This window comes from Giraffa tippelskirchi, chromosome 4, assembly GCF_054371585.1.
Source record: "Giraffa tippelskirchi isolate mGirTip1 chromosome 4, T2T-mGirTip1v1.2.pri, whole genome shotgun sequence".
NCBI classification, from domain to species: domain Eukaryota; kingdom Metazoa; phylum Chordata; class Mammalia; order Artiodactyla; family Giraffidae; genus Giraffa; species Giraffa tippelskirchi.
Window position 1 is genome coordinate 65,085,607 of NC_137278.1, and position 19,645 is coordinate 65,105,251.

At 35.8% G+C, this 19,645-nt stretch overlaps 2 protein-coding genes across 29 annotated transcripts in view; one reads left to right on the plus strand and one right to left on the minus strand.

Moving 5' to 3' along the window:
• The window catches only part of RTN4 (reticulon 4), a 197,705-nt gene that overhangs the window by 158,766 nt on the left and 19,294 nt on the right, over positions 1 to 19,645 (plus strand). The window contains exon 4 of one of the 28 annotated variants that reach the window (XM_081589488.1): positions 16,481 to 16,603. The exons of 25 other annotated variants lie outside the window; for them this stretch is intronic. In XM_081589488.1, coding sequence (XP_081445614.1) covers positions 16,481 to 16,530 — 50 coding nt within the window. In that variant the 3' untranslated portion in view covers positions 16,531 to 16,603. Of the gene's footprint in view, positions 1 to 7,104; positions 7,213 to 7,545; positions 7,738 to 16,480; positions 16,604 to 19,645 lie in introns of those variants that run through there. 2 more of the 28 variants (XM_081589487.1, XM_081589516.1) reach the window with 2 other exon arrangements.
• The window catches only part of EML6 (EMAP like 6), a 295,589-nt gene continuing 292,040 nt past the window's right edge, over positions 16,097 to 19,645 (minus strand). Inside the window, exon 46 of the mRNA XM_081589485.1 lies at positions 16,097 to 16,180. The gene's annotated coding sequence lies outside the window, so the exon portion shown is untranslated. The remainder of the gene's footprint in view (positions 16,181 to 19,645) is intronic.

Below are 19,645 nucleotides of genomic sequence, written 5' to 3' on the forward strand. Positions count from 1 at the left end.
AGGGCACAAAGAGGCTCTCTCTACCTTGGGATATTAGGAATGGCTTCACAAAGAGATGCTACTTTAAAAGTTAGAGTTAGCAAATGTGAGTAAACATATAGACTTATTCATTTATATGAATATAAAAGTTTTCCAGATCCTGTTTTGATATTTTGGGGGCAATGTGTGGGTATTATGGTCAATATGTAGAAACTTACTTGAAGCTAGGGACAGATGAATTTGCAGACTGGCCATGAGGGACTCAGTGAAAAGAAACATCAGGTTTATTCAGAACTAAAATGAAAAACCAATCTGTGTTAAAAGAGGGTTTCTTACACATTAGATGCTAAATTTCCTGTGACTGGAGTTAAGCTGAATTTTTAGAAAACCTATGGTATCACTTGAGTTTTTAAGATAATTGCTTTCTTAAAAACAACTTTCATTTGGCAGTAATTTCAAACTTAAAAACAATTGCAAAAATAAAAGTACAAAGAATGTCATACTTTTCATCTAAATTTACCTACTAACGTTTCCCCATTGGCTTTATTATTTATGATCTCTTTTTATAAATAACTGGACAATGGATACATAAATACTTCTTTTCCAGAGCCCATGAGATAAGTTCTATACATTGTGTTACCTCTAAATACTTCAAAAAGGGATATTCTCTTACATAACCTCAGTACAACTATTGACTTTGTAAATTTACATTGATAACAGTACTTTTTTCTAATCTACCATTCATATTCCAGTTGTTAGTTGACCTAGTGTCCTCTATTGCAAGTCTAGAGCCAAGTTTTATATTTAGTTGTTACATTGCCTTTGGTTCCTTTAATCTGCAGCATATCCAGTCTTCCTCTCTTATGACTAACATTTTTGAAGAACACAGGCCCTTTCCCTTCTGTCTTTTTTAGTAGAAAATTCCTTGGGTGTTTTTTTTTTTTTTTTGCATTTGTGTAATGTTTGTTAGTGATTAGATTGAGGTTATGATTCATGGCCAAAATGAAGATGATGTAGTGCCCCTCTCATGATATCAATCTGGAGGTACCTACTATCCATCAGTCCTTCATTGATGAGGTTAATTTAGGCCATTTGGTCAAGTGGTTTCTGATTTCCTTATATAGTTATTGTCCTTCCTGACAGCTGTTAGGTGACACTGCAAATATCCTGCCCTTTATTAAAATTCTCTCCCTAGATTTAGTGTCTGTTGATGAATCTTGATTGATTTATTCTTTACCACTAAATTTGCAAAAGATGATTTTTCAGTTCTAAAACTTCCTCCACATTTGTCACTCAACTCTGGCGTTCTACTCTTAGCAAGAGATCTCTTTTTCCATTAATTGACTAATTAATTATCAGTATGGATCCATGAATTTCTCTTTTCCCCTAATGGTTTACAAATCATTACCATACTTAAATTATTTTGGTTATAAATTGCCCCAGATTTGAAGGGCTCCCCTTCGAGTTGGCTCAGTGACATGCAGCTATCCTTTTGAGTGAAGAGGGAAACTCTTCTTACTTCCTAACATAACAAAATATTGTAGGCTTATCTTTTGCCCACTTTGTCCCAGCCACAAAGTCAGCAGTTTCTCCAAGGGTCCCTGATTCCTTTCAGTGATCAAGAGCTGGATGCAAAATATGAAGAGTTGTACTTTGCTCCTGTGGGATCTGTGCATTTTAGCCCTTTCAATGGACAGAGGGAGGAAATACTTGCATACACACATACGAATAAACATCCATGTATTTATTAGTACATCCATGTATTTATGAAGTCATGAGTTTATATATACTTGCAGATCCAGAACACTCCTAGAGTACTGTTTCTTGCTTCCCTCATTTCACATTTGTATTTTCCCTCAGATGGTAGAGAATCTGCTTGTAATGCAGGAGACGGGTTTGATCCCTTGGTTGGGAAGATCCCCTGGAGAAGGGGAATGGCTTACCCACTCCAGTATTCTTGCCTGGAGAATTCCATGGACAGAGAAGCTTGGCAAGCTACAGTCCATGGGGTTGCAGAGAGTCAGACACGACTGAGTGTCTAACACATTTCTATAGTGAGAACCTGACTCCTCACACTTATTAATTTGTTTAATCCTTGAATGCCAGTTTGTTTAATCCTTGAATGCATCTAAAATAGTCTTAGAATGTTTTATAATATCATTATAGTAAAATAATGAAAAGGATTATTTTTCAAATCCACCTGCCTCAGCCCTGCCCAGTTACTTGGATTGGTTTTATTTTCCCTTTTCTTTCCACTTCCCCCACTCCAGTGTGGTTATACTACTCATTTGAAATAAAGTTAGATTTGTTTCACTTTGCTTTCACTTTTAGGTTTTCTTCCTATTTGGGATGTTTTTAAACTAAGAATTTTGAACGGCCAAGAAAAGCCAAATTATTTGCATTTTACCTGGAAAGGAGGGACTGCCATTTATGGGAAATCTTTTAAGCACTAAGAACTTTCACATAAGTCATCTCATTTAGTCTTCACCATAATCTGAAAGAGGGAATCACTTAATGGATGATAAAGCCTAAGTCCAGGAATGTTAAGAAACTTTCCCAAGGTTGCATAGCAAATTAGGTATAGTAAACACAATACCTTTTGAGCTTCTACTGTGTTTCAGACATTGGGCTAACTTTTGGCAAAATAATTTTTTATTGAAGTATAGTTAATTTACAATGTTGTGTTAGTTTCAAATGTACAACAAAGTGAATCAGTTATGCATGTACCCACTCTTTTATAGATTCTTTTCCCATGTAGGTCTTTATAGAGTATTGAGTAGAGTTCACTGTGCTATACTGTAAGTCCCTTATTATATATTTTATATGTAGTAGTATGTTTATGTCAATCCCAGTCTCTCAATTTATCCCTTCCCCCTGATAACCATAAGTTTGTTTTCTACATGTCTGACTCTTTCTGTTTTGTAAATAAGTTCATTTGTACCTTTTTTAAAAAAAATAATCCCCATATAATCAATATGGGTCTTCCAGGTGGCACTAGTGGTAAAGAACCTGCCTGCCAGTGCAGAAGATGTAAGAGACGTGGGTTTGATCCCTGGGTTGGGAAGGTCCGCTGGAGGGAGGGCATGGTAACCCACTCTAGTAGTATACTTGCCTGGAAAATCCCATGGACAGAGGAGCCTGGTGGGCTGCAGTCCATAGGATCGCACAGAGTTGGGTACGACTGAAGTGACTTAGCACGCAAGCACATAAGCAGTATATGATATTGTCTTTCTCTGTCTGGCTTACTTCACTCAGTATGACGATCTCTAGATCCATCCATGTTGCTGCAGCTGGCGTTATTTCATTCTTTTTTGTGGCTGAGTAATATTCCATTGTGTATATGTACCATATCTTTATCCACTCGGTTGACAGTCATTTAGGTTGCTTCCAGGTATGACTGCTGTAAATAGTGCTGCAAAGAACACTGTGGTACATGTGTCCTTTTGAATTGTGGTTTTTTCAGGGTATATGCCCAGTAGTGGGATTGCTGGGTCATATGGTAGTTCTGTTTTTAGGTTTTTAAGGAACCTCCATACTGTTTCTCCATAATGGTTGTACCAATTTACATTCCCACTAACACTGTAGGAGGGTTCCCATTTCTCGACACTCTATCCAGCACTTATTGTTTGTAGATTTTATTTTTTTTTTGATGATGGCCATTCTTACGGGTGTGAGGTGATATTGTAGTTTTGACTTGTATCTTTCTAATAATTAGCAATGTTGAACAAGTTTTCACGTGTTTGTTGACCATCTTTACGTCTTCTTTGGAGAAATGTCTGTTTAGTTCTCCCCATTTTTGGATTGGGATGTTTGGTTTTTTGATATTGAGCTGCATGAGCTGTTTGTATATTTTGGAGATTAATCCCTTGTCAGGACTTGTACTAATTTTTGCCCTTCTAATAGTAAGAAAACCCATTGCTCTGTTGATTACCAACAATTAATATTTATTAATATTTTTATCAAATATTGATAGTTAATGACTTACACATTATACAAAGTTCAAAAAGTACAATTACAGTAAGTCTTCTCCCTGTCTTAGTCAGCTGCCTAGTGTACCTTCCTAGAGTCATTTACTAGGACTTGCTTCTTAAGTACCCTTCCAGACATTGTGTACCCGGCTTTTTTTAAAAAGACCTTTAATAGTTTGACAGGTTAAAGTAACTATCTTGCTGTTTTGATCTTTGATTATTGGTGAAGGTGAACGTGTTCCACATATTTATTGATTATTTCTATTTCTTGTATGAAGTGCCTGTTCATCCCCTTTGCCCATTAAAATTTAGAATCACCTCTTTATGATTTTGAGAGTTCTTTGTATACCATACAAAGATGCAAATTTTTGTCACTTTATAGTTTTCCCTTAGTTTTCTTAATTTTATTTTACTTTACATTTTAGTGGATATTTTCAGTTTTCACATGGGAATATTTATAACCTTTAGTTTATTTACTAATTTATGGCTTCATTTTTATGTTTGGGCTTCCCTGGTGGCTCAGACGGTAAAGTGTCTGCCTGCCATGTCAGAGACCCGGGTTCGATCCCTGGGTTGGGAAGATCCCCTGGAGAAGGAAATGGCAACCCACTCCAGTACTCTTGCCTGGAAAATTCCATGGATTGAGGAGCCTGGTAGGCTACAGTCCGTGGGGTTACAAAGAATCAGACACAACTGAGCAACTTCACTTTCTTTCTTTATGTTTATTTAATCCAATCTGTTCAAAATTGATTTTGAATTCTGGTCAGAGATCGTTTTCTTCCACATGTTTTTTGATGTTGGAGTTATTTTCCTTTTCCCATGGTACTCTGATCTAGTCCCTGACTGCCAATCAATCCTGGGAAAGCTGGAAAATTGAGTAGTTTTTGCCAGATTGCGTGTCTTGTGTTGGACAGTCAACTGTACTGTGGGTGTTGGTGCCATCTAGTGTTGGAGACAGAAAAGGGTATCTGTGGAATGCTCTGTAATCCACCTAATTCAGTTGGGCAAAGGAGTTTAGTGAGTTGTGTATATTTGCTTCATGCTAACAAATGACTTTGAAAATGACTTTATATATAAGAGGATTTTAAATTCAGGCACAACGTATTGAATCAAACAAATGCTTGAATCATGCTATGATAAACATTATGAAGTGATCTTGAAGATTCCCCCAAACATGTATTTAGCAAAAACTTTAAAGTTTTCAAAGATTTGTTAAAAACCTAATGACTATTTAATTCCAGATTTTTAAATGCTTTGGATCTTTTGTAATATCTATTTTTGGATTATAATATAAGAAATCAACATTTATTTAGTTCTCATTGAATAGTATCACTTTCAATTTCTTTATGGTTTGTAGTATTCATTTTTAGTAGCTTATATGAAATTGTTTATAGACCTTAGAATGTTCATTATTTTTTGGTTATTTTTAGCTTATTCATTTTCTAGAATACAGTCTTTGTTCATGTCTTAGGTTTAATTCAGTAATTAATGCTGAAGTGCTATAAGTTAGTCCATAGAGGGCATTATATTACAGCGTATGGTGTTAAGCATCATAATTTAATCCCTTTCAGTAATGGGACATATGTCTAGTTTCACACTTTTGTATAGCTCAGAATAATTAAATTTTGAAGTAAGTTTAAAACTACTCTAACTGTAATTTTTTTTTTTTTTACAAATTCCTGTTGTCCATTGCTGGAAAGTAGAAATAATTTTTTTAGTTATCAAGAATTGTATACTAGCAACTACCGATTTAGAGAGTAGCACTTCAATCCAAATGATCCCTTCTTTCTCACCTTATTTGCCTTCATCTCTAAACATCACAAAGCAAACAAAGCAAAACAAAAACTTGAGTTTTTCTGGGGTTCAGAATTAGAGGAAGGAAAGAAATGGAAAAGAAGGAATATCTTGCAAGAGGTGGCCTGGGAGGTCTTACAGCTTACATATTGCTTCCTACTCCAAAATACAAACCTCTACTGTCTGAAATCCTAGATTGAACCAAGTGAAGTACCAGAAGATGTGAATAATATGAATGGTAAATACCTTTTGTCTCAAGAATTCTTTTTTCCCTCTCCTGTTAGTGTAGTAATCTCTGACTTGAAAAGTGTTTGGGCAGTGTTTTTGAATGCATTATTCTAATGCTAAAGTATTTACTGGCCTTCAGTCTTAAGGAATTCATTATTAGAAAATACTACTTTGGAAATATTACATAGTGAATAGTTTGGGATTTCTAACTACTGCACGAAGAGGCCAGAGATTTTTAGCCGTCATATGACTTGGTGACAGTGTTCTCAAATATCACATTATTCAAGGGTCCAGTGAGGAGAGTTTAAAGTTAAATATTAACTTTTGATCTGAGAATACTAGCTCTCTTTAAAAATTGCTTCACTTTGTGTTTGGAGTTAGAGAGGCAGAGAGGGAAAGAACTGAGTTCTTTATTCAGGCCACTTCAGATCTGATCACCAGTTTTTGCAGCCCCAGTTTTACAGCAAGTTCTAACATATATACATATATGTGTGTGTGTGTGTGTGTGTATGTGTGTGTGTATATATATATATATATAAAACATATATATGTTATACTATTTCAGTGTAGCTAATTTTCTGAAGTATGTAGTTTCCTGCATAGGCTCCATTCTTTATACTTCAGCATAAAAAGCATTTAAAAATATATATTGCCTTTTCTGCTAAAGTCAAATGATAGTGTTAGTTAAAGCAGTTGTGAAATGTTAGTTAAGACAAAATATTCTATACTGGAATGAATGTCAGTTTTATGATTTTATAATAAAAATTTTAGAAATTCCTTAGATTTGTTTTTGTATTTATCAGTAAAATTTTATTTTGGTCTTATGTCACTTTCCCAAAGCAAATGATATAATTAGCATGTGAATATTTCTCCTCAAGCAAAGAGTCTATTAATAGTACCTGCAGTGGTGTCTAATAGATATTTATTGAAAGATTGAGTTGGAGCAGGTGGTGGTTATGAATAAGTGTATATTTGCAAGTCTCTGGATTTCTGTAATTGCAAAAGAAGAAAAAATAGCATTACATTAGAAATAGATTGCTGAAATAGAATAAAAACTTTTTTCTATTTAAATAATTTATGTTCAAGAAACAGTAATAATTTAACTTTTGTGATTCTCTTGTCATACCCTCATAAGGGTGCAAAATGCTGATAATTTTGGAGAAAGTAAGAAGAGAATGCATTTCCAAGACTTGAAATTTAAGCTGTTACCCTTCTTTGGATCAGTCCATTTTTAACTTATCAGGTAACCATTAATTTTAAAGTTTTAAATGAGGCTGGAAAGCAGCAGCATAATTCTGTCGAGAAAAAAGACAAAAACCATACGTGGTCTTCAAGTATATTACAGATATATTCAGTGATTAACTCTGACAGAAGAACAACCCTCTTTTCTTTCCTTTCTTTTAGTAGCTTGCCTTCCACCCCACCCCACCCTACAAAAGTAGCTCCATTGGGTGTGAGCAACAAGCAAAAGACTAGAACAATAAGCAGATAGAAGAAGGCGGTAGTGCCTGGGCCTTCGTAGCCTAGTTACGGATTGCACTGCGTCAGACTGCTCCACACCCAGAAGGCGTCAGGTGACTTCAGCCCTGCTGCAGTTGTGCAGCAGAGGAGACTGCAGACTTCGGTTGAGGAAACGGGTATTTCATGTCTCAGGGGGTAGATTTTCGCAGCTGCAGCTTTTCTGCTGGTATGCAGAATTGATAATTGCATCTGTAGGGCAGATCGTGACAAGAGATGGACGGTCAGAAGAAAAATTGGAAGGACAAGGGTATATCTGCTTTTTAATCTTTTGTTCATTTTTTATGTGACCAGTAATGTATTTCTATGAATAACCTTTGCAATTTAGATATATTTTGGATTGAAAATGAAGTCAAATAAGCGTTTAAGAGTAAAGGATTAAAACAGCTATTTCAGATGTTTTTGCATTTGGCCGTGTATGAGAAAATGGCATGCTGTTCTGTTTCACTGGCATTCGAATTCATCTTTGCAGTCCTATCGTTGATTAGGTTCTGTTCTTTAATCTTTCACGTTTTAAACAATGTACTTTTAACAGAATTTCATTTGGTCACTTTGGTGTGATAAATCTACATAGGCATGTTTGTATTCCATAATGACATATTTTCTGTGACTCAGTATCTTTTTTTTTTAAAGCTGACTTGGTGTGGTTGAAATTCTATCCAAAGATTTGTAGGTAGCAAGATTCTGTGTTTGCACTAAGCCTGTTTTCTTTGGAAATATTATTGAACCTTTAAAGTTATTACCAGTTACCTTTTAATTAGATTATAATTTTGTATGTCTTAAAACATGTAAAATAGATACACAGTAGTTTTAACTGTGTGTCTATATTTAAGTCAGTAACCTTTGTCCTTGTCATAACCGATCAGTGATCTTGATCCCCTTTCCTCCCCCTTGAAAGCCCAGATCCTTTCAAGTCTCGGTGGATCTGGGTTGTGTAAGAATTTAAGCTCGTGAGTGTAATGAATATTTTTAAAATATTTTATTATGTAGATGGTTAAATGTGCCATTTTAAGGAAAAAGGAAGGTGGTATACTGTACATCTGACCTTATAATAAATTACCTTAAAAATTGTTAGAGCTGTTTTTAAGTAGTCCAATTAGACATTCCACACAAGCAGTTTTTTGGCCACATTCAAGTTTTAGAATTAAAAAAAGTATTTCTATAGCAGAATTGTTAGCAGGATTGGTGGTAAATGTTTCTAAAAGCAGTATGTGGAGCTAATTACAGTATCTTTAAAAATTTGGTCAGTAAAGTATTGTGGGGAAAAGGTGAGCTTAAGATTGAGGTCATATTGAGACATTGGAAAGAGTTTATAGTTAACACTTAAAGAACAAAAAACAATATAGCTTGATTTTTTTTACCTTTATGGTTTCCTTACATATGAATTTAATGAAGAGAAGGATTTTTATTCATCCTTCTGACCATTAGCATTACAAAGTGAAAGTAAATTGCTTTATTAGGTTTTGTTAAGTAAAAACATCAGTAGGGGTAACAATACAATAAATATAGACTTTAAAAATAGGTGAAAAGTCACATCACCACCTACTCAGCAACTATTAAGGCTCTGTATTAATAATTTGAATGTTAGGCCATTTAACAATGTCTTAAGTTCTTTATTTGCTGAACTAATTTAGGAATACTTTGATATTGGAGAAATTAAGATCGAGTATAATCCATATTATACCAGAGATTTATTTTGATTATTTTCAGGCACTAAATATAAAATCAAATTTATTCTGAAATATCTCTGGAGAGCCTCATTTTGTATGTAAGTGGAATGGCCTGATACTTTTTTAGTGCCTGTCTTTGGCTTTTTTGCGTGGGAAGACTAACTTTACCTATTGTTATTATTCATTTGTTAAGTTATATTTTAGTGTTTATCAGCAGCTAATTTTAATGTTGCAGATTAGAGGTTATGACTTAAATGGAAATCAGTGAGAAGGTGAAACTACCATGGAGTGAGTTTTTCCTCATTTTATGAAAAGTGTGACAATAGAGGAAAGAATCTAATCTAAGCTCTCTAGGTATACTAAACAAAAAACAGTCTTAAGCCCCATATATATATTTTTTTGCTCCCTTACCACCCCTGTTCCATCCAGTTGTCACATCTAATGATAGTGATATATAAGGGTATAAAGAAATGAGATATTCTGATTTCAGTGTTTAAAATTTGGTTTTGTTTTTATTTTTGCTGATTAGTGTTGAAGACATTTTATCTTTCACGCTAAGCCCCACATTAATAATTTATATTCTTTTATATATTTTTCATACTGGTTTTTATGTTGTTCTTAGTGGAATACTTACAACAAATGAAATCTATGAAGTACTTGACCATTGAGGTTAATTTGAAAAGCACTGATTAAGACAGTCAAAAGATTTTTAAGAGCCTGAAATAGAAGGAATAGGTAGATTTGGGGATTTGGGTGGGGTGGGAGAATGATTTAACCACTAAACAAGGTATAATAGAGCTTTCTGGGTAGAACAGAATGTTTATAGGATAGTAGCTAGAACATAAGATTGGTATGATTAAAGAATGTAGAAGATTTGTAAGATCTAGGTCAGGTTTCCTCAAAGTTCCCTGAAGAGAAGAATTACCTTCTTTTTTGTATGGATTCCTGTGATCCTATTCAGGTCTACCAAATCAGAATTTATAGGGGAAGGGTGTGGCAATATATTAAGCCTCTTGACACTAGGGTTATAACACCATTTATGTTATAATCAGACACATTTAGGAAACCCCAATCTATGTTTTCAGGTTTCTCTTTCTGTGATTTTTCTTTTTGTGTGATTTTGGCCAGAGTAAGAAACTTAACCATTTTTGTCTTCATTTTCCTCTTTTGCGTGATTTCTGGTGTACCAGTTTTGATGGTCTCTGGTTTTATGAAAAGATACTCTGGGTCAGATTGCAGAAGACACTGCAGTCTTTGGATTTTATCATAAAAGGAGTGAAGAGCCTTTGGAAGTTTTAAAGAAAGACTGTTTTGGGGTGCTATATAAGATAAATTGGAGAAGAACTTAGAGGCACAAGGGGATGACTGTATTTGTGCCCACATTTAAAGCAGATAGCGCCTAGACTTGGCCTGAAATAAGAATGAAAAGGGGGTGACAGGTTTAAGAAACTTAGAGAGGAGTACTTGACATTTGACACAGCTTTGTGGGACTGGGGTGAGGGAGGGACTCAGAGGACAACATGAAACTTTGGCAATGCTCATGCCTTAGTGTCAGTAGAAATAGAGCTAAAGTAGGTAGAAGTGATGCCAAGTTCCATTTTGGAAACTTACGGAAGCTTAGTGAAATGACAGGCTTAATGATGAATGACTAATTGAGAATTGAATGCAAAGTGAGACAGATGAATACTGTGAGGACATCAGCATAAAAAGAACAGAAGATTAAGGAAAGCCTGAAACCTATTGAAATAGTGGGGATGTGCAGACCAGGAAGGATCAGGAAGTTAGAGTCCAAGCAGGATAGTGCCAGTTCCCTGATCTTAAGGAGGGAGAGATTTTTCAAGAGAAAATAGAATGGGTGGTTAAAACACTACAGAGAAGTCACTTAATGTGAAGATGGAGGAATGACTGTGGACCCTTTTGCAACACTACCCATTATTACCAGTGCTTTTGGGATTTAGCAGTTAACATGCTCTAAGTGAACCTTGAGAGAAGTTTGTGTAGAATGGGGACAGAAGTTTTCTAGCATTTAAACCTAGTTTGATTGTAAGGCAAGACAGATTGTCTTAGGACCGTTTCTGGAGCATAGGGCTCTCTTTACTGTTGCTAAGTCACTTTCAATTTCTTTCAAAGCATAAGGTTACTGCGTATGTGGATATAGGCATATGCTTATACTGACATTCAGGTAGAGAGGAGAAGGAATCTTGCTGCCTGAAACATGCCTTACTTAACCCCTTACTTACACCCCCCCAAAAAAATCCTGAGAAGGGAACTTGGGCGTTAATCAATTGAGAGACCTATTGATTAGAGGAAGCCTCCCTGCTTTTCAGTTCTAAACTTAGTTGAATGAAACCCAGTGTTGAGTCATTCATTAGCTATTTTTTCTAGTTACTGCTTTAGTATTGTTATACTGTGTGTGTGTGTATGTTGTAGAAAATTTAGAAGGTCTGTGGAAGAAGGAAGCTATCACTTCACAGAGTGATTTTGGTGTGTACTTTTAACAGTGGGTGTGTGTGTTTGGCAGTGTATGGTACAATTTGTTTTGTAATTATTTTTCTCCCGCTAAATGGGGAATACCTTTCATTTAAAAACATTCTACATTGTTTTAATGGATGTAGTACTCTAAGTATGTCCTGTTAATCCCATATAGTTAAATATTCAAGTTATTCCTGAAGTTTTTGCACGTATGAGCAGTGCTAGAACAACTATCAGTTCAGCTCAGTTCAGTCGCTCAGTCGTGTCTGACTCTGCTACCCCATGGACTGCAGCACGCCAGGCTTCCCTGTCCATCACCAACTCTTGGAGCTTACTCAAACTCATGTTCATTGAGTCAGTGATGCCATCCAACCATCTCATCCTCTGTGATCGTCTTCTCCTCCAGCCTTCAATCTTTCCCAGCATCATGGTCTTTTCAAATGAGTCAGTTCTTCGCATCAGGTGGCCAAAGTATTGGAGGTAAATTATTGTTCTTATTCATAATTATTTCCAAATTGCTGGATCATAGTATTTAGACTTTTGATTCATGTTGCAAAACTGTCCTCCATAAAGATGCAAATTATTTTGAGCAATGTACAGAAGTACCTGTTCTGAAACCCTGGCCAAAATTAAATACTCCATATGTTTCTTTGATGGTTTTAACTCTTTTCTAAGATAGCTCTTTTTGTCTGTTTTAAGTAAATTACTTAATGAGAACCAGGTTTAAGTTGAAAAAGAGTAAATTTGCAATTTTTTCCTCCTTTTTGTGGTTTAAAATCTTGAGTTGATAAGTAGTGGGAGCAATGGAAGTATCTTCTCTGTTTTCTATGTTTACCCAAATCTGGGTTCTCCTCATTCCTCACCAGAACTTCTAACTGGCTTTTCTACTAAATCCTATGTATCAAGGCAAACACTTCCTAAAGTATGGCTCTGATTATAGCACTTAAGGGATTTTCCTTTACTTTTCAAATTAAGTTCATACTTCTGTCCTGGACTTTTAAAAGGCATTCATGGTCTAGTCCTAGCCTCTATAATCCCATCTCCCATTATTCTGCCTCCAGCCACATTGAAGGACTTATTCCCTCAACATGCCTGTTCTTTGCATTTGCTTATGTTTTTCTCTGTCTAAAATCCAATCCAAGTTTTAGGCCCAGTCTTTCCTGAGGTATTCATCTCTCAAGTGGAGATAATCCAGTGTTCCTCAGAACTCCACTCTCTTGGGTTTCGTTCTGTGCCTTCTATTACAGTTTTACACATATAGTGGTAAAGAACCCGCCTGCCAACGCAGGTTAGGTGTAAGAGACACTGGTTCGATCCCTGGGTTGGGAAGATCCTTTGGAGAAGGGAATGACAATCCACTCCCGTATCCTCACCTGGAGAATCCCATGGACAGAGGAGCCTGGCAGGCTGCAGTCCTTAGGGTTTCAACAGAGTCGGACACAAATGAAGCAACTTTTAACACAGCACATATATATATATAATATATATACACACATACACACACACAGGTATATGTATAAAATATTGGCTTTTTGTTTTCTTTCTAGTCTGTAAATTCCTTGAAAGCAGAAGAAATAGTGGTGGCCTCATCATTGGGTCTTCTCACTGACTGTGCATAGCTTTGCAACAGAGTGAGAGGATGAGAACTTTGATACTCAGCCAGGTTTACTCCTGTCCTTGAACCGTATACATCCATTCATGTGTGTGTGTGTGTCTGTGTGCACGCTGTCTCAGTCATTCAGTTGTGTCCGACTCTTGGCAACCCCATAGACTGCCGTCAGTTTCCTCTGTCCATGGGATTCTCCAGGCAAGAAGACTGGAATGGGTTGCCATGCCGTTTTCCAGGGGATCTTCCTGACCCAGGGGCCAAACCCGCATCTCCTGCATTGGCAGGAGGATTCTTTACCACTGCCACCTGGGACGCCCATACATCCATTCTTGGAAATTTTTAAAAATGTATTTTCAAATGGGAGGAATAAGATTCTCCCTACCTTACCCCTTCTTAAGGGAGCAGTTAAGTAACTTAAGCAACTTTTGTGAATCCAGGATTTTTATATTTTACCCATAAATAAGACATCTTAATAGTCATTGATCTTATTCTAAATAGTCATGTTTTACAGGTAAGGAAAACAGGAAAACTAAAGAGATTGAATTATTTGTTCAGCACTACATAGCTGGGTTTGGGTAGACTCCACGAGTTGGTGATGGACAGAGAGGCCTGGCGTGCTGCAATTCATGGGGTCGCAGAGAGTCGGACACGACTGAGCGACTGAACTGAACTGAACTGAACTACATAGCTAGTGGCATAGGGTCATCATCAAGGATAATGCTTATTTATGTTACTGAATGTGTGTTTATGTGTATATAATGTATAAATATATCAGTATGTCTACTTCAGTCTGCTTCATTGTCCTCAAATTTTTAACCCAATCACATTTTAAGCATTTATGTAAGGTATTGATAGACACTAAAATACTGTTGCATGTGTGCTGCCAGTGCAGAAGCAAGAGACGTGGGTTTGATTCCTGGGTTGAGAAGATCGCCTGGAGGAAGGCTCCACTCCAGTATTCTTGTCTGGAGAATCCCATGGACAGAGGAACCTGGCAGGCTACAGTCCATAGGGTCACAAAAAGTTGGACACGACTGAAGCAACTAACACACACACCTACACACACATTGTATGTACTATTAGCCATTTATTCATTGAGCATTTATATTGAATGTGCAATAGATATAAGGTTATAGAGGTTTACCTACTAGTGAAGTTCATTCTCTTTTTAAACTAGTAATTTGCTCTGACTTTTCCACCTATTTCAGTTTATTAAGCTTTTCAGATTTCTGGAGTAATGGAACAGTATGTTTTCCACTTATTTTTTATTAGTAGAAAATAGGACTTCTGCAGCAGTTTCCTATTTCTAAGGTTTGGTGCCTATTTCTTATATAATGTGTGGATGCCAGCACATTGCAAATGAGAAGTTAGAACTATTTTCTGCTGTATTTTTTGGTTCTCTTCTAATACAGCTAGAAATGGAATGTGGAATTACAGGAAGTGTTGAAAACAACATGAACTAATGAATTAAATAAATTGGTTGGCTAGTTAGGGAATCTCACAGTTCTCTAACTCATAGAAATTTGGATTTTCCTTAGAAGGCAGCAACAATAATAGTAGTTTTACCTTCCTGCAGTACATTGAAACATTTTCTCCTTGAGGATACTTAATGTAGGAGAAACAACCGCTTAAAGTAAGCTCAAATTTCATGGCAAATAACAGAGGGCAAAAGATTTATTTAAGACTTTATCTTTAAACATAAAACCAACAGTTACGAAACTTAAAATTTAGGTTGTAGTCACAGCTGTGCGTAAGTTCTTAGAATAAGCAGAGATGAATCAAGTTTTGGAGCTTTTTGATGTGTAGCTTTTACTATGAAATTGGTTAACACAAAACGACATTTTTTATGGTTGAATTTTCACAGTGAATCATACATAATGTCCTTTTACAGAAAAGGTTCAAGGGTTTTCATGACTTTCCTGTTGGTTACGCTTAATCTTTTGAGGTCACATGTTCTATTTAATAGAGCCTGTTGGACTATGAGTCTCTTTTGGAGTAATTCTCCAACATTGCTCAAGATGTTGACCTTACAAAATGCTACATTATTAGGAAGATGTGCAGTTTTGTGGTTGATTTATGTTGTCTCATCTACCTATATCTGTTGCTATTATAGTTTTAATTTTATTATTTTCAAAGAGAGGGACAATTTAGATAGGTTCTAGGAATCACAATCTGCAATTTAAACAGAACATGAATGAATCTATTACTGAAATTAATGAATGAACATTACTGAATGAATGAAATTACTGAACATTAATGAATCTATTACTGAATTGCATCTCCTCAGTTATTTAAACTGGGGTTGAACACTATATGGACTCCTCAAGAAGGATAAAGAGCAAATGAGTACTGATCAGTTCAGTTCAGTCGCTCAGTCGTGTCCGACTCTTTGCGACCCCATGAACCACAGCACGCCAGGCCTCCCTGTCCATCACCAACTCCCGGAGTCTACCCAAACCCATGTCCATTGAGTCGGTGATGCCATCCAACCATCTCATCCTCTTTCTGGGGTTATTTCTCCACTGATCTCCAGTAGCATATTGGGCACCTACCGACCTGGGGAGTTATCTTTCAGTGTCCTATCTTTTTGCCTTTTCATACTGTTCATGGGGTTCTCAAGGCAATAATACTGAAGTGGTTTGCCATGCCCTTCTCCAGTGGACCACATTCTGTCAGACCTCTCCACCATGACCTGTCTGTCTTGGGTGGCCCCACACGGCATGGCTTAGTTTCGTTGAGTTAGACAAGGCTGTGGTCCCTGTGATCAGATTGGCTAGTTGTCTGTATTTGTGGTTTCAGTCTGTCTGCCCTCTGATGCCCTCTCTCAGCGCCTACCGTCTTACTTGGGTTTCTCTTACCTTGGACGTGGGGTATCTCTTCACGGCTGCCCCAGCAAAGCGCAGCTGCTGCTCCTTACCTTGGACGTGGGGTTAGGTAAATTCCTTTAAATACAAAATGTGGTATGATGGAAGGAGTGAGACATTCATGGTCAGACCTGAATTTCAGTTGGTAACCCTGCACAATTTAATAATATCAATATTTCTAAGCCTCACTTTCTTTAAGTATAAAATGCAGGTAATAAGCATTTTATAGAGGTGTTGTCATCAGTGATAATGTATACAAAATAGTTTCACAGTTCCTTGCTCAGAATAGGGGATTACTAAATTACTACGGAAAGGGCAAATATAGAGTTTATACTAATTTTATGTAAAATGTTTCTTCCTTAAATATGTGGTGGTCAGAATGGACAATGTACTGTAAAGTTGTCGGGAGTAAGACAGGGAAGATTTAGTGATGAAAGACACAAGGACCCGTCTGAAATTAATGCCTTCTAGAAACTCAAGCTGCAGGATGAGGAGAGATGGCCAAGAGGGAGGCTGTTCAACTCTGTGCGACCCCATAGACGGCAGCTCACCAGGCTCTGCTGTCCCTAGGATTCTCCAGGCAAGAACACTGGAGCGGGTTGCCATTTCCTTCTCCAGTGCATGAAAGGGAAAAGTGAAAGTGAGGTACCCTTCAACATGAAACTTCCTAACTGAAACAAAGTTAGCAGTGCTTTCAAAGAAAGTTGAACTCTCCTTTTAAAAAAATCAGAGTTTAGTTGAGCATTAAAGCGTAGCATTTAATATTTGATTGCGCTACTTGACTTTATCTCTTCAGACATTACTTTTATTTAGTATTTAGTTCATCAAGCATTTTCACGTGTGAAATCCCATTTCATTTTCAACTAACTTGTTAGGTGACTATCATTTTTCCATTTTTACACATGGGGAAACAAGGTTAAGTGATTTAACCAGGGTCATACTGATGGTAAATAGATGGAAGAAATAGGACTCAAGCTTCTCTTACTGTCTTTGCTGAAAGGTTAAACTCCCACTTTGCACAGATCTTTTTGTGTACCTTCACCTGTCGTTTATTAGCCAAGTGAATGCTTATTATATGCAGATAAAAACTTACTATGTGGTAATAAATGATTAACTCTGAATTCTAGCCATTTTTCCTGGCAATTGGGAAAATTTTATTTAAGGCTTGTGATTTCTAATAAATAACAAGTATGTATTAGTATGAAGACTATGATTAGGAAAAATAAACTAAAAATTTAATATCATTCTAATAGTTAAACATTTATTTGTTTATATTTATGAATTTCCTTTTTAACTGCCTTTCTCCCTTTCTCATTCTTCACCTTACTTTATTAAAGAGTACTTAATATTTGCTTTTGCTTAGGAAGTAGGCATTTTACCACTAACTGTTGCTTGTTCTCTCAGTGTTTTTAGGACCACCTAGTTCAGTGTTTTTTCCTACCCAGATAAAAGATTTAAGAATTGAAACCTGACTTCAGGCTATTCAAGGAAGAGCTTCAGTAAGAATTTGATTTGGGGCAAAATGTAATTGGATGACTCCTGCATGTAAGGCTGGCATTATTTTTAGCTATGACAGTCAACAATTTATGATTACCACATGTACGCAAACTCTTCCTACTCTTCCTTGGGCCAGAAGTTATTTCTTTTGAATAAAAGACTATAGTGTATGGGGAATTATTTTAAATTAAAATTTTGATTTGATAACGATGCTGTACTACTCTGTGCACTGCACAAAGCACAATCAAAGATTTTTCACAGTTTTATTTGGAAAACAAAAGTGGGGAAGCACTGCAGAGAATAAATCACTTTTTTCTAAATGACAAAAATTTTGTTTAAATTGATCAAAATTATTAATATTTGGTAATCCATAAGCATTCTCCACTGTTACAAAAGGAAAAAGCACTGTCAGATTAATTTCAGATTTTTAAAAGGAATTTCATGAACATTTTATTTAAGAATAAAGTTTAGGTTGCCTTGCATGATTAACACTCCATTCTGCAGTACAGAAGGGACTTCAGGAAGCATGAAAGGGTAAACTTTTCCTTGTACAAGCCCTTTGTCTTAATTTTGGTTTCGCAAGAATAAAGAGGACATTAAACTCTTCCTTCATAAACAGCACTACTGAAGTGATTACAGAGGAATCCAAAATTAGCATTTTAGAGACCTTGTAGTTCTTATTTAAAGATGTCCTTTAATTTGAAAATATTAAACTCTTTAATTATTCTTAGGAATAGAAACATGTTAATCTGGCCATTATTCAAACAGTGCAACAAATATTAATGAAGTAGGTAATATAAAGGTTAAAGGCATTTAGCAGTCTTTCAAGTTCTAGTAAAGAGAGAAAAGCCTGTAAGACAGCATTTACTGTTCTATAAGTTATCTGAAAGTATCACTATTTTTTATTTAATAAATGTACATATCTGATTGTTTAAATAAACAAATGTTAAATCCAAAGCATAGAAACATTTTTTGAATAATTAGAATTACTGCATGCTTTAAACTGGCATAAGTATGCTTTCATTCTAATCAATCAGTAATATTTACTGAAGGGTTTTTTGTTTTTAATTTTTTAATTAAATATACAACTCATTGATTTTTAGTATATTTCCAGAATTGTGCAGCCATCACCATTGTTTAATTTCAGAACATTTTCATCCCCACCCTCAAAAAAATCTTAAACCCATCATCAGTCATTCCCAATCTCTACTCCCAGTTCTTAGCAACCACAAATCTACTTGCTGCTTCTATAGAATTGCCTATTCAAGACACTTGATTTAAACAGAATCGTACAACTGTGTAACCTTTTGTTTGGCTTCTTTAGCTTAGCATAATGTTTTTAAGCCTCATCCATGTTGTAGCATGTTATCAGTACTTCATTCCTTTTTATGGCTGAATAATATTCCATCATGTGAATATTTTGTTTATCCATTTATCAGTTAATGGATATTTGGATTGTTTCCTCTTTGGGTTACTATGAGTAATGCTGCTGTGAACATTTGTATACATAGGTTTTTCTGGTCTTTTGGATAGAAATTCCTAGGAGTGGAATTGCTGGGTCATATGGTAACTCTCTTCAACTTTTTGAGGAATTGCCAGTTTTTCACCATGGCTGAATTTTATATTCCCATCAGCAATGTAAGAGGATTCCAGTCTTTTACTTCTTGCCAACATTTGTCATCTACCTTTTTTATTTTAGCCAGCCTAGTGTGTCTGAAGTGATATCTGATTGTGGTTTTGGTTTGCATTTCTCTAATGATTATTGACACCGTTACATTGCTTACTGGCCATTTGTGTATATTCTTTGCAGAAATTTATATTCAAATTCTTTGCCAATTTTCAGCTGGTTTGTCTTTCTATTGTTGAGTTGTAAGAGTTTTTTAAATGTATTTTGAATTCAAGTCTTGTATCAGATGTTTAATTTGTAAATACTTTCTCCCATTCTGTGGTTGAATATTCACTTTGATAATGTACTCTAAAGCACAGAAGTTTTTAATTTATTGAGGTCAATTTATTATTTTTTTAAAACTGTTTCTGCTATAAGGA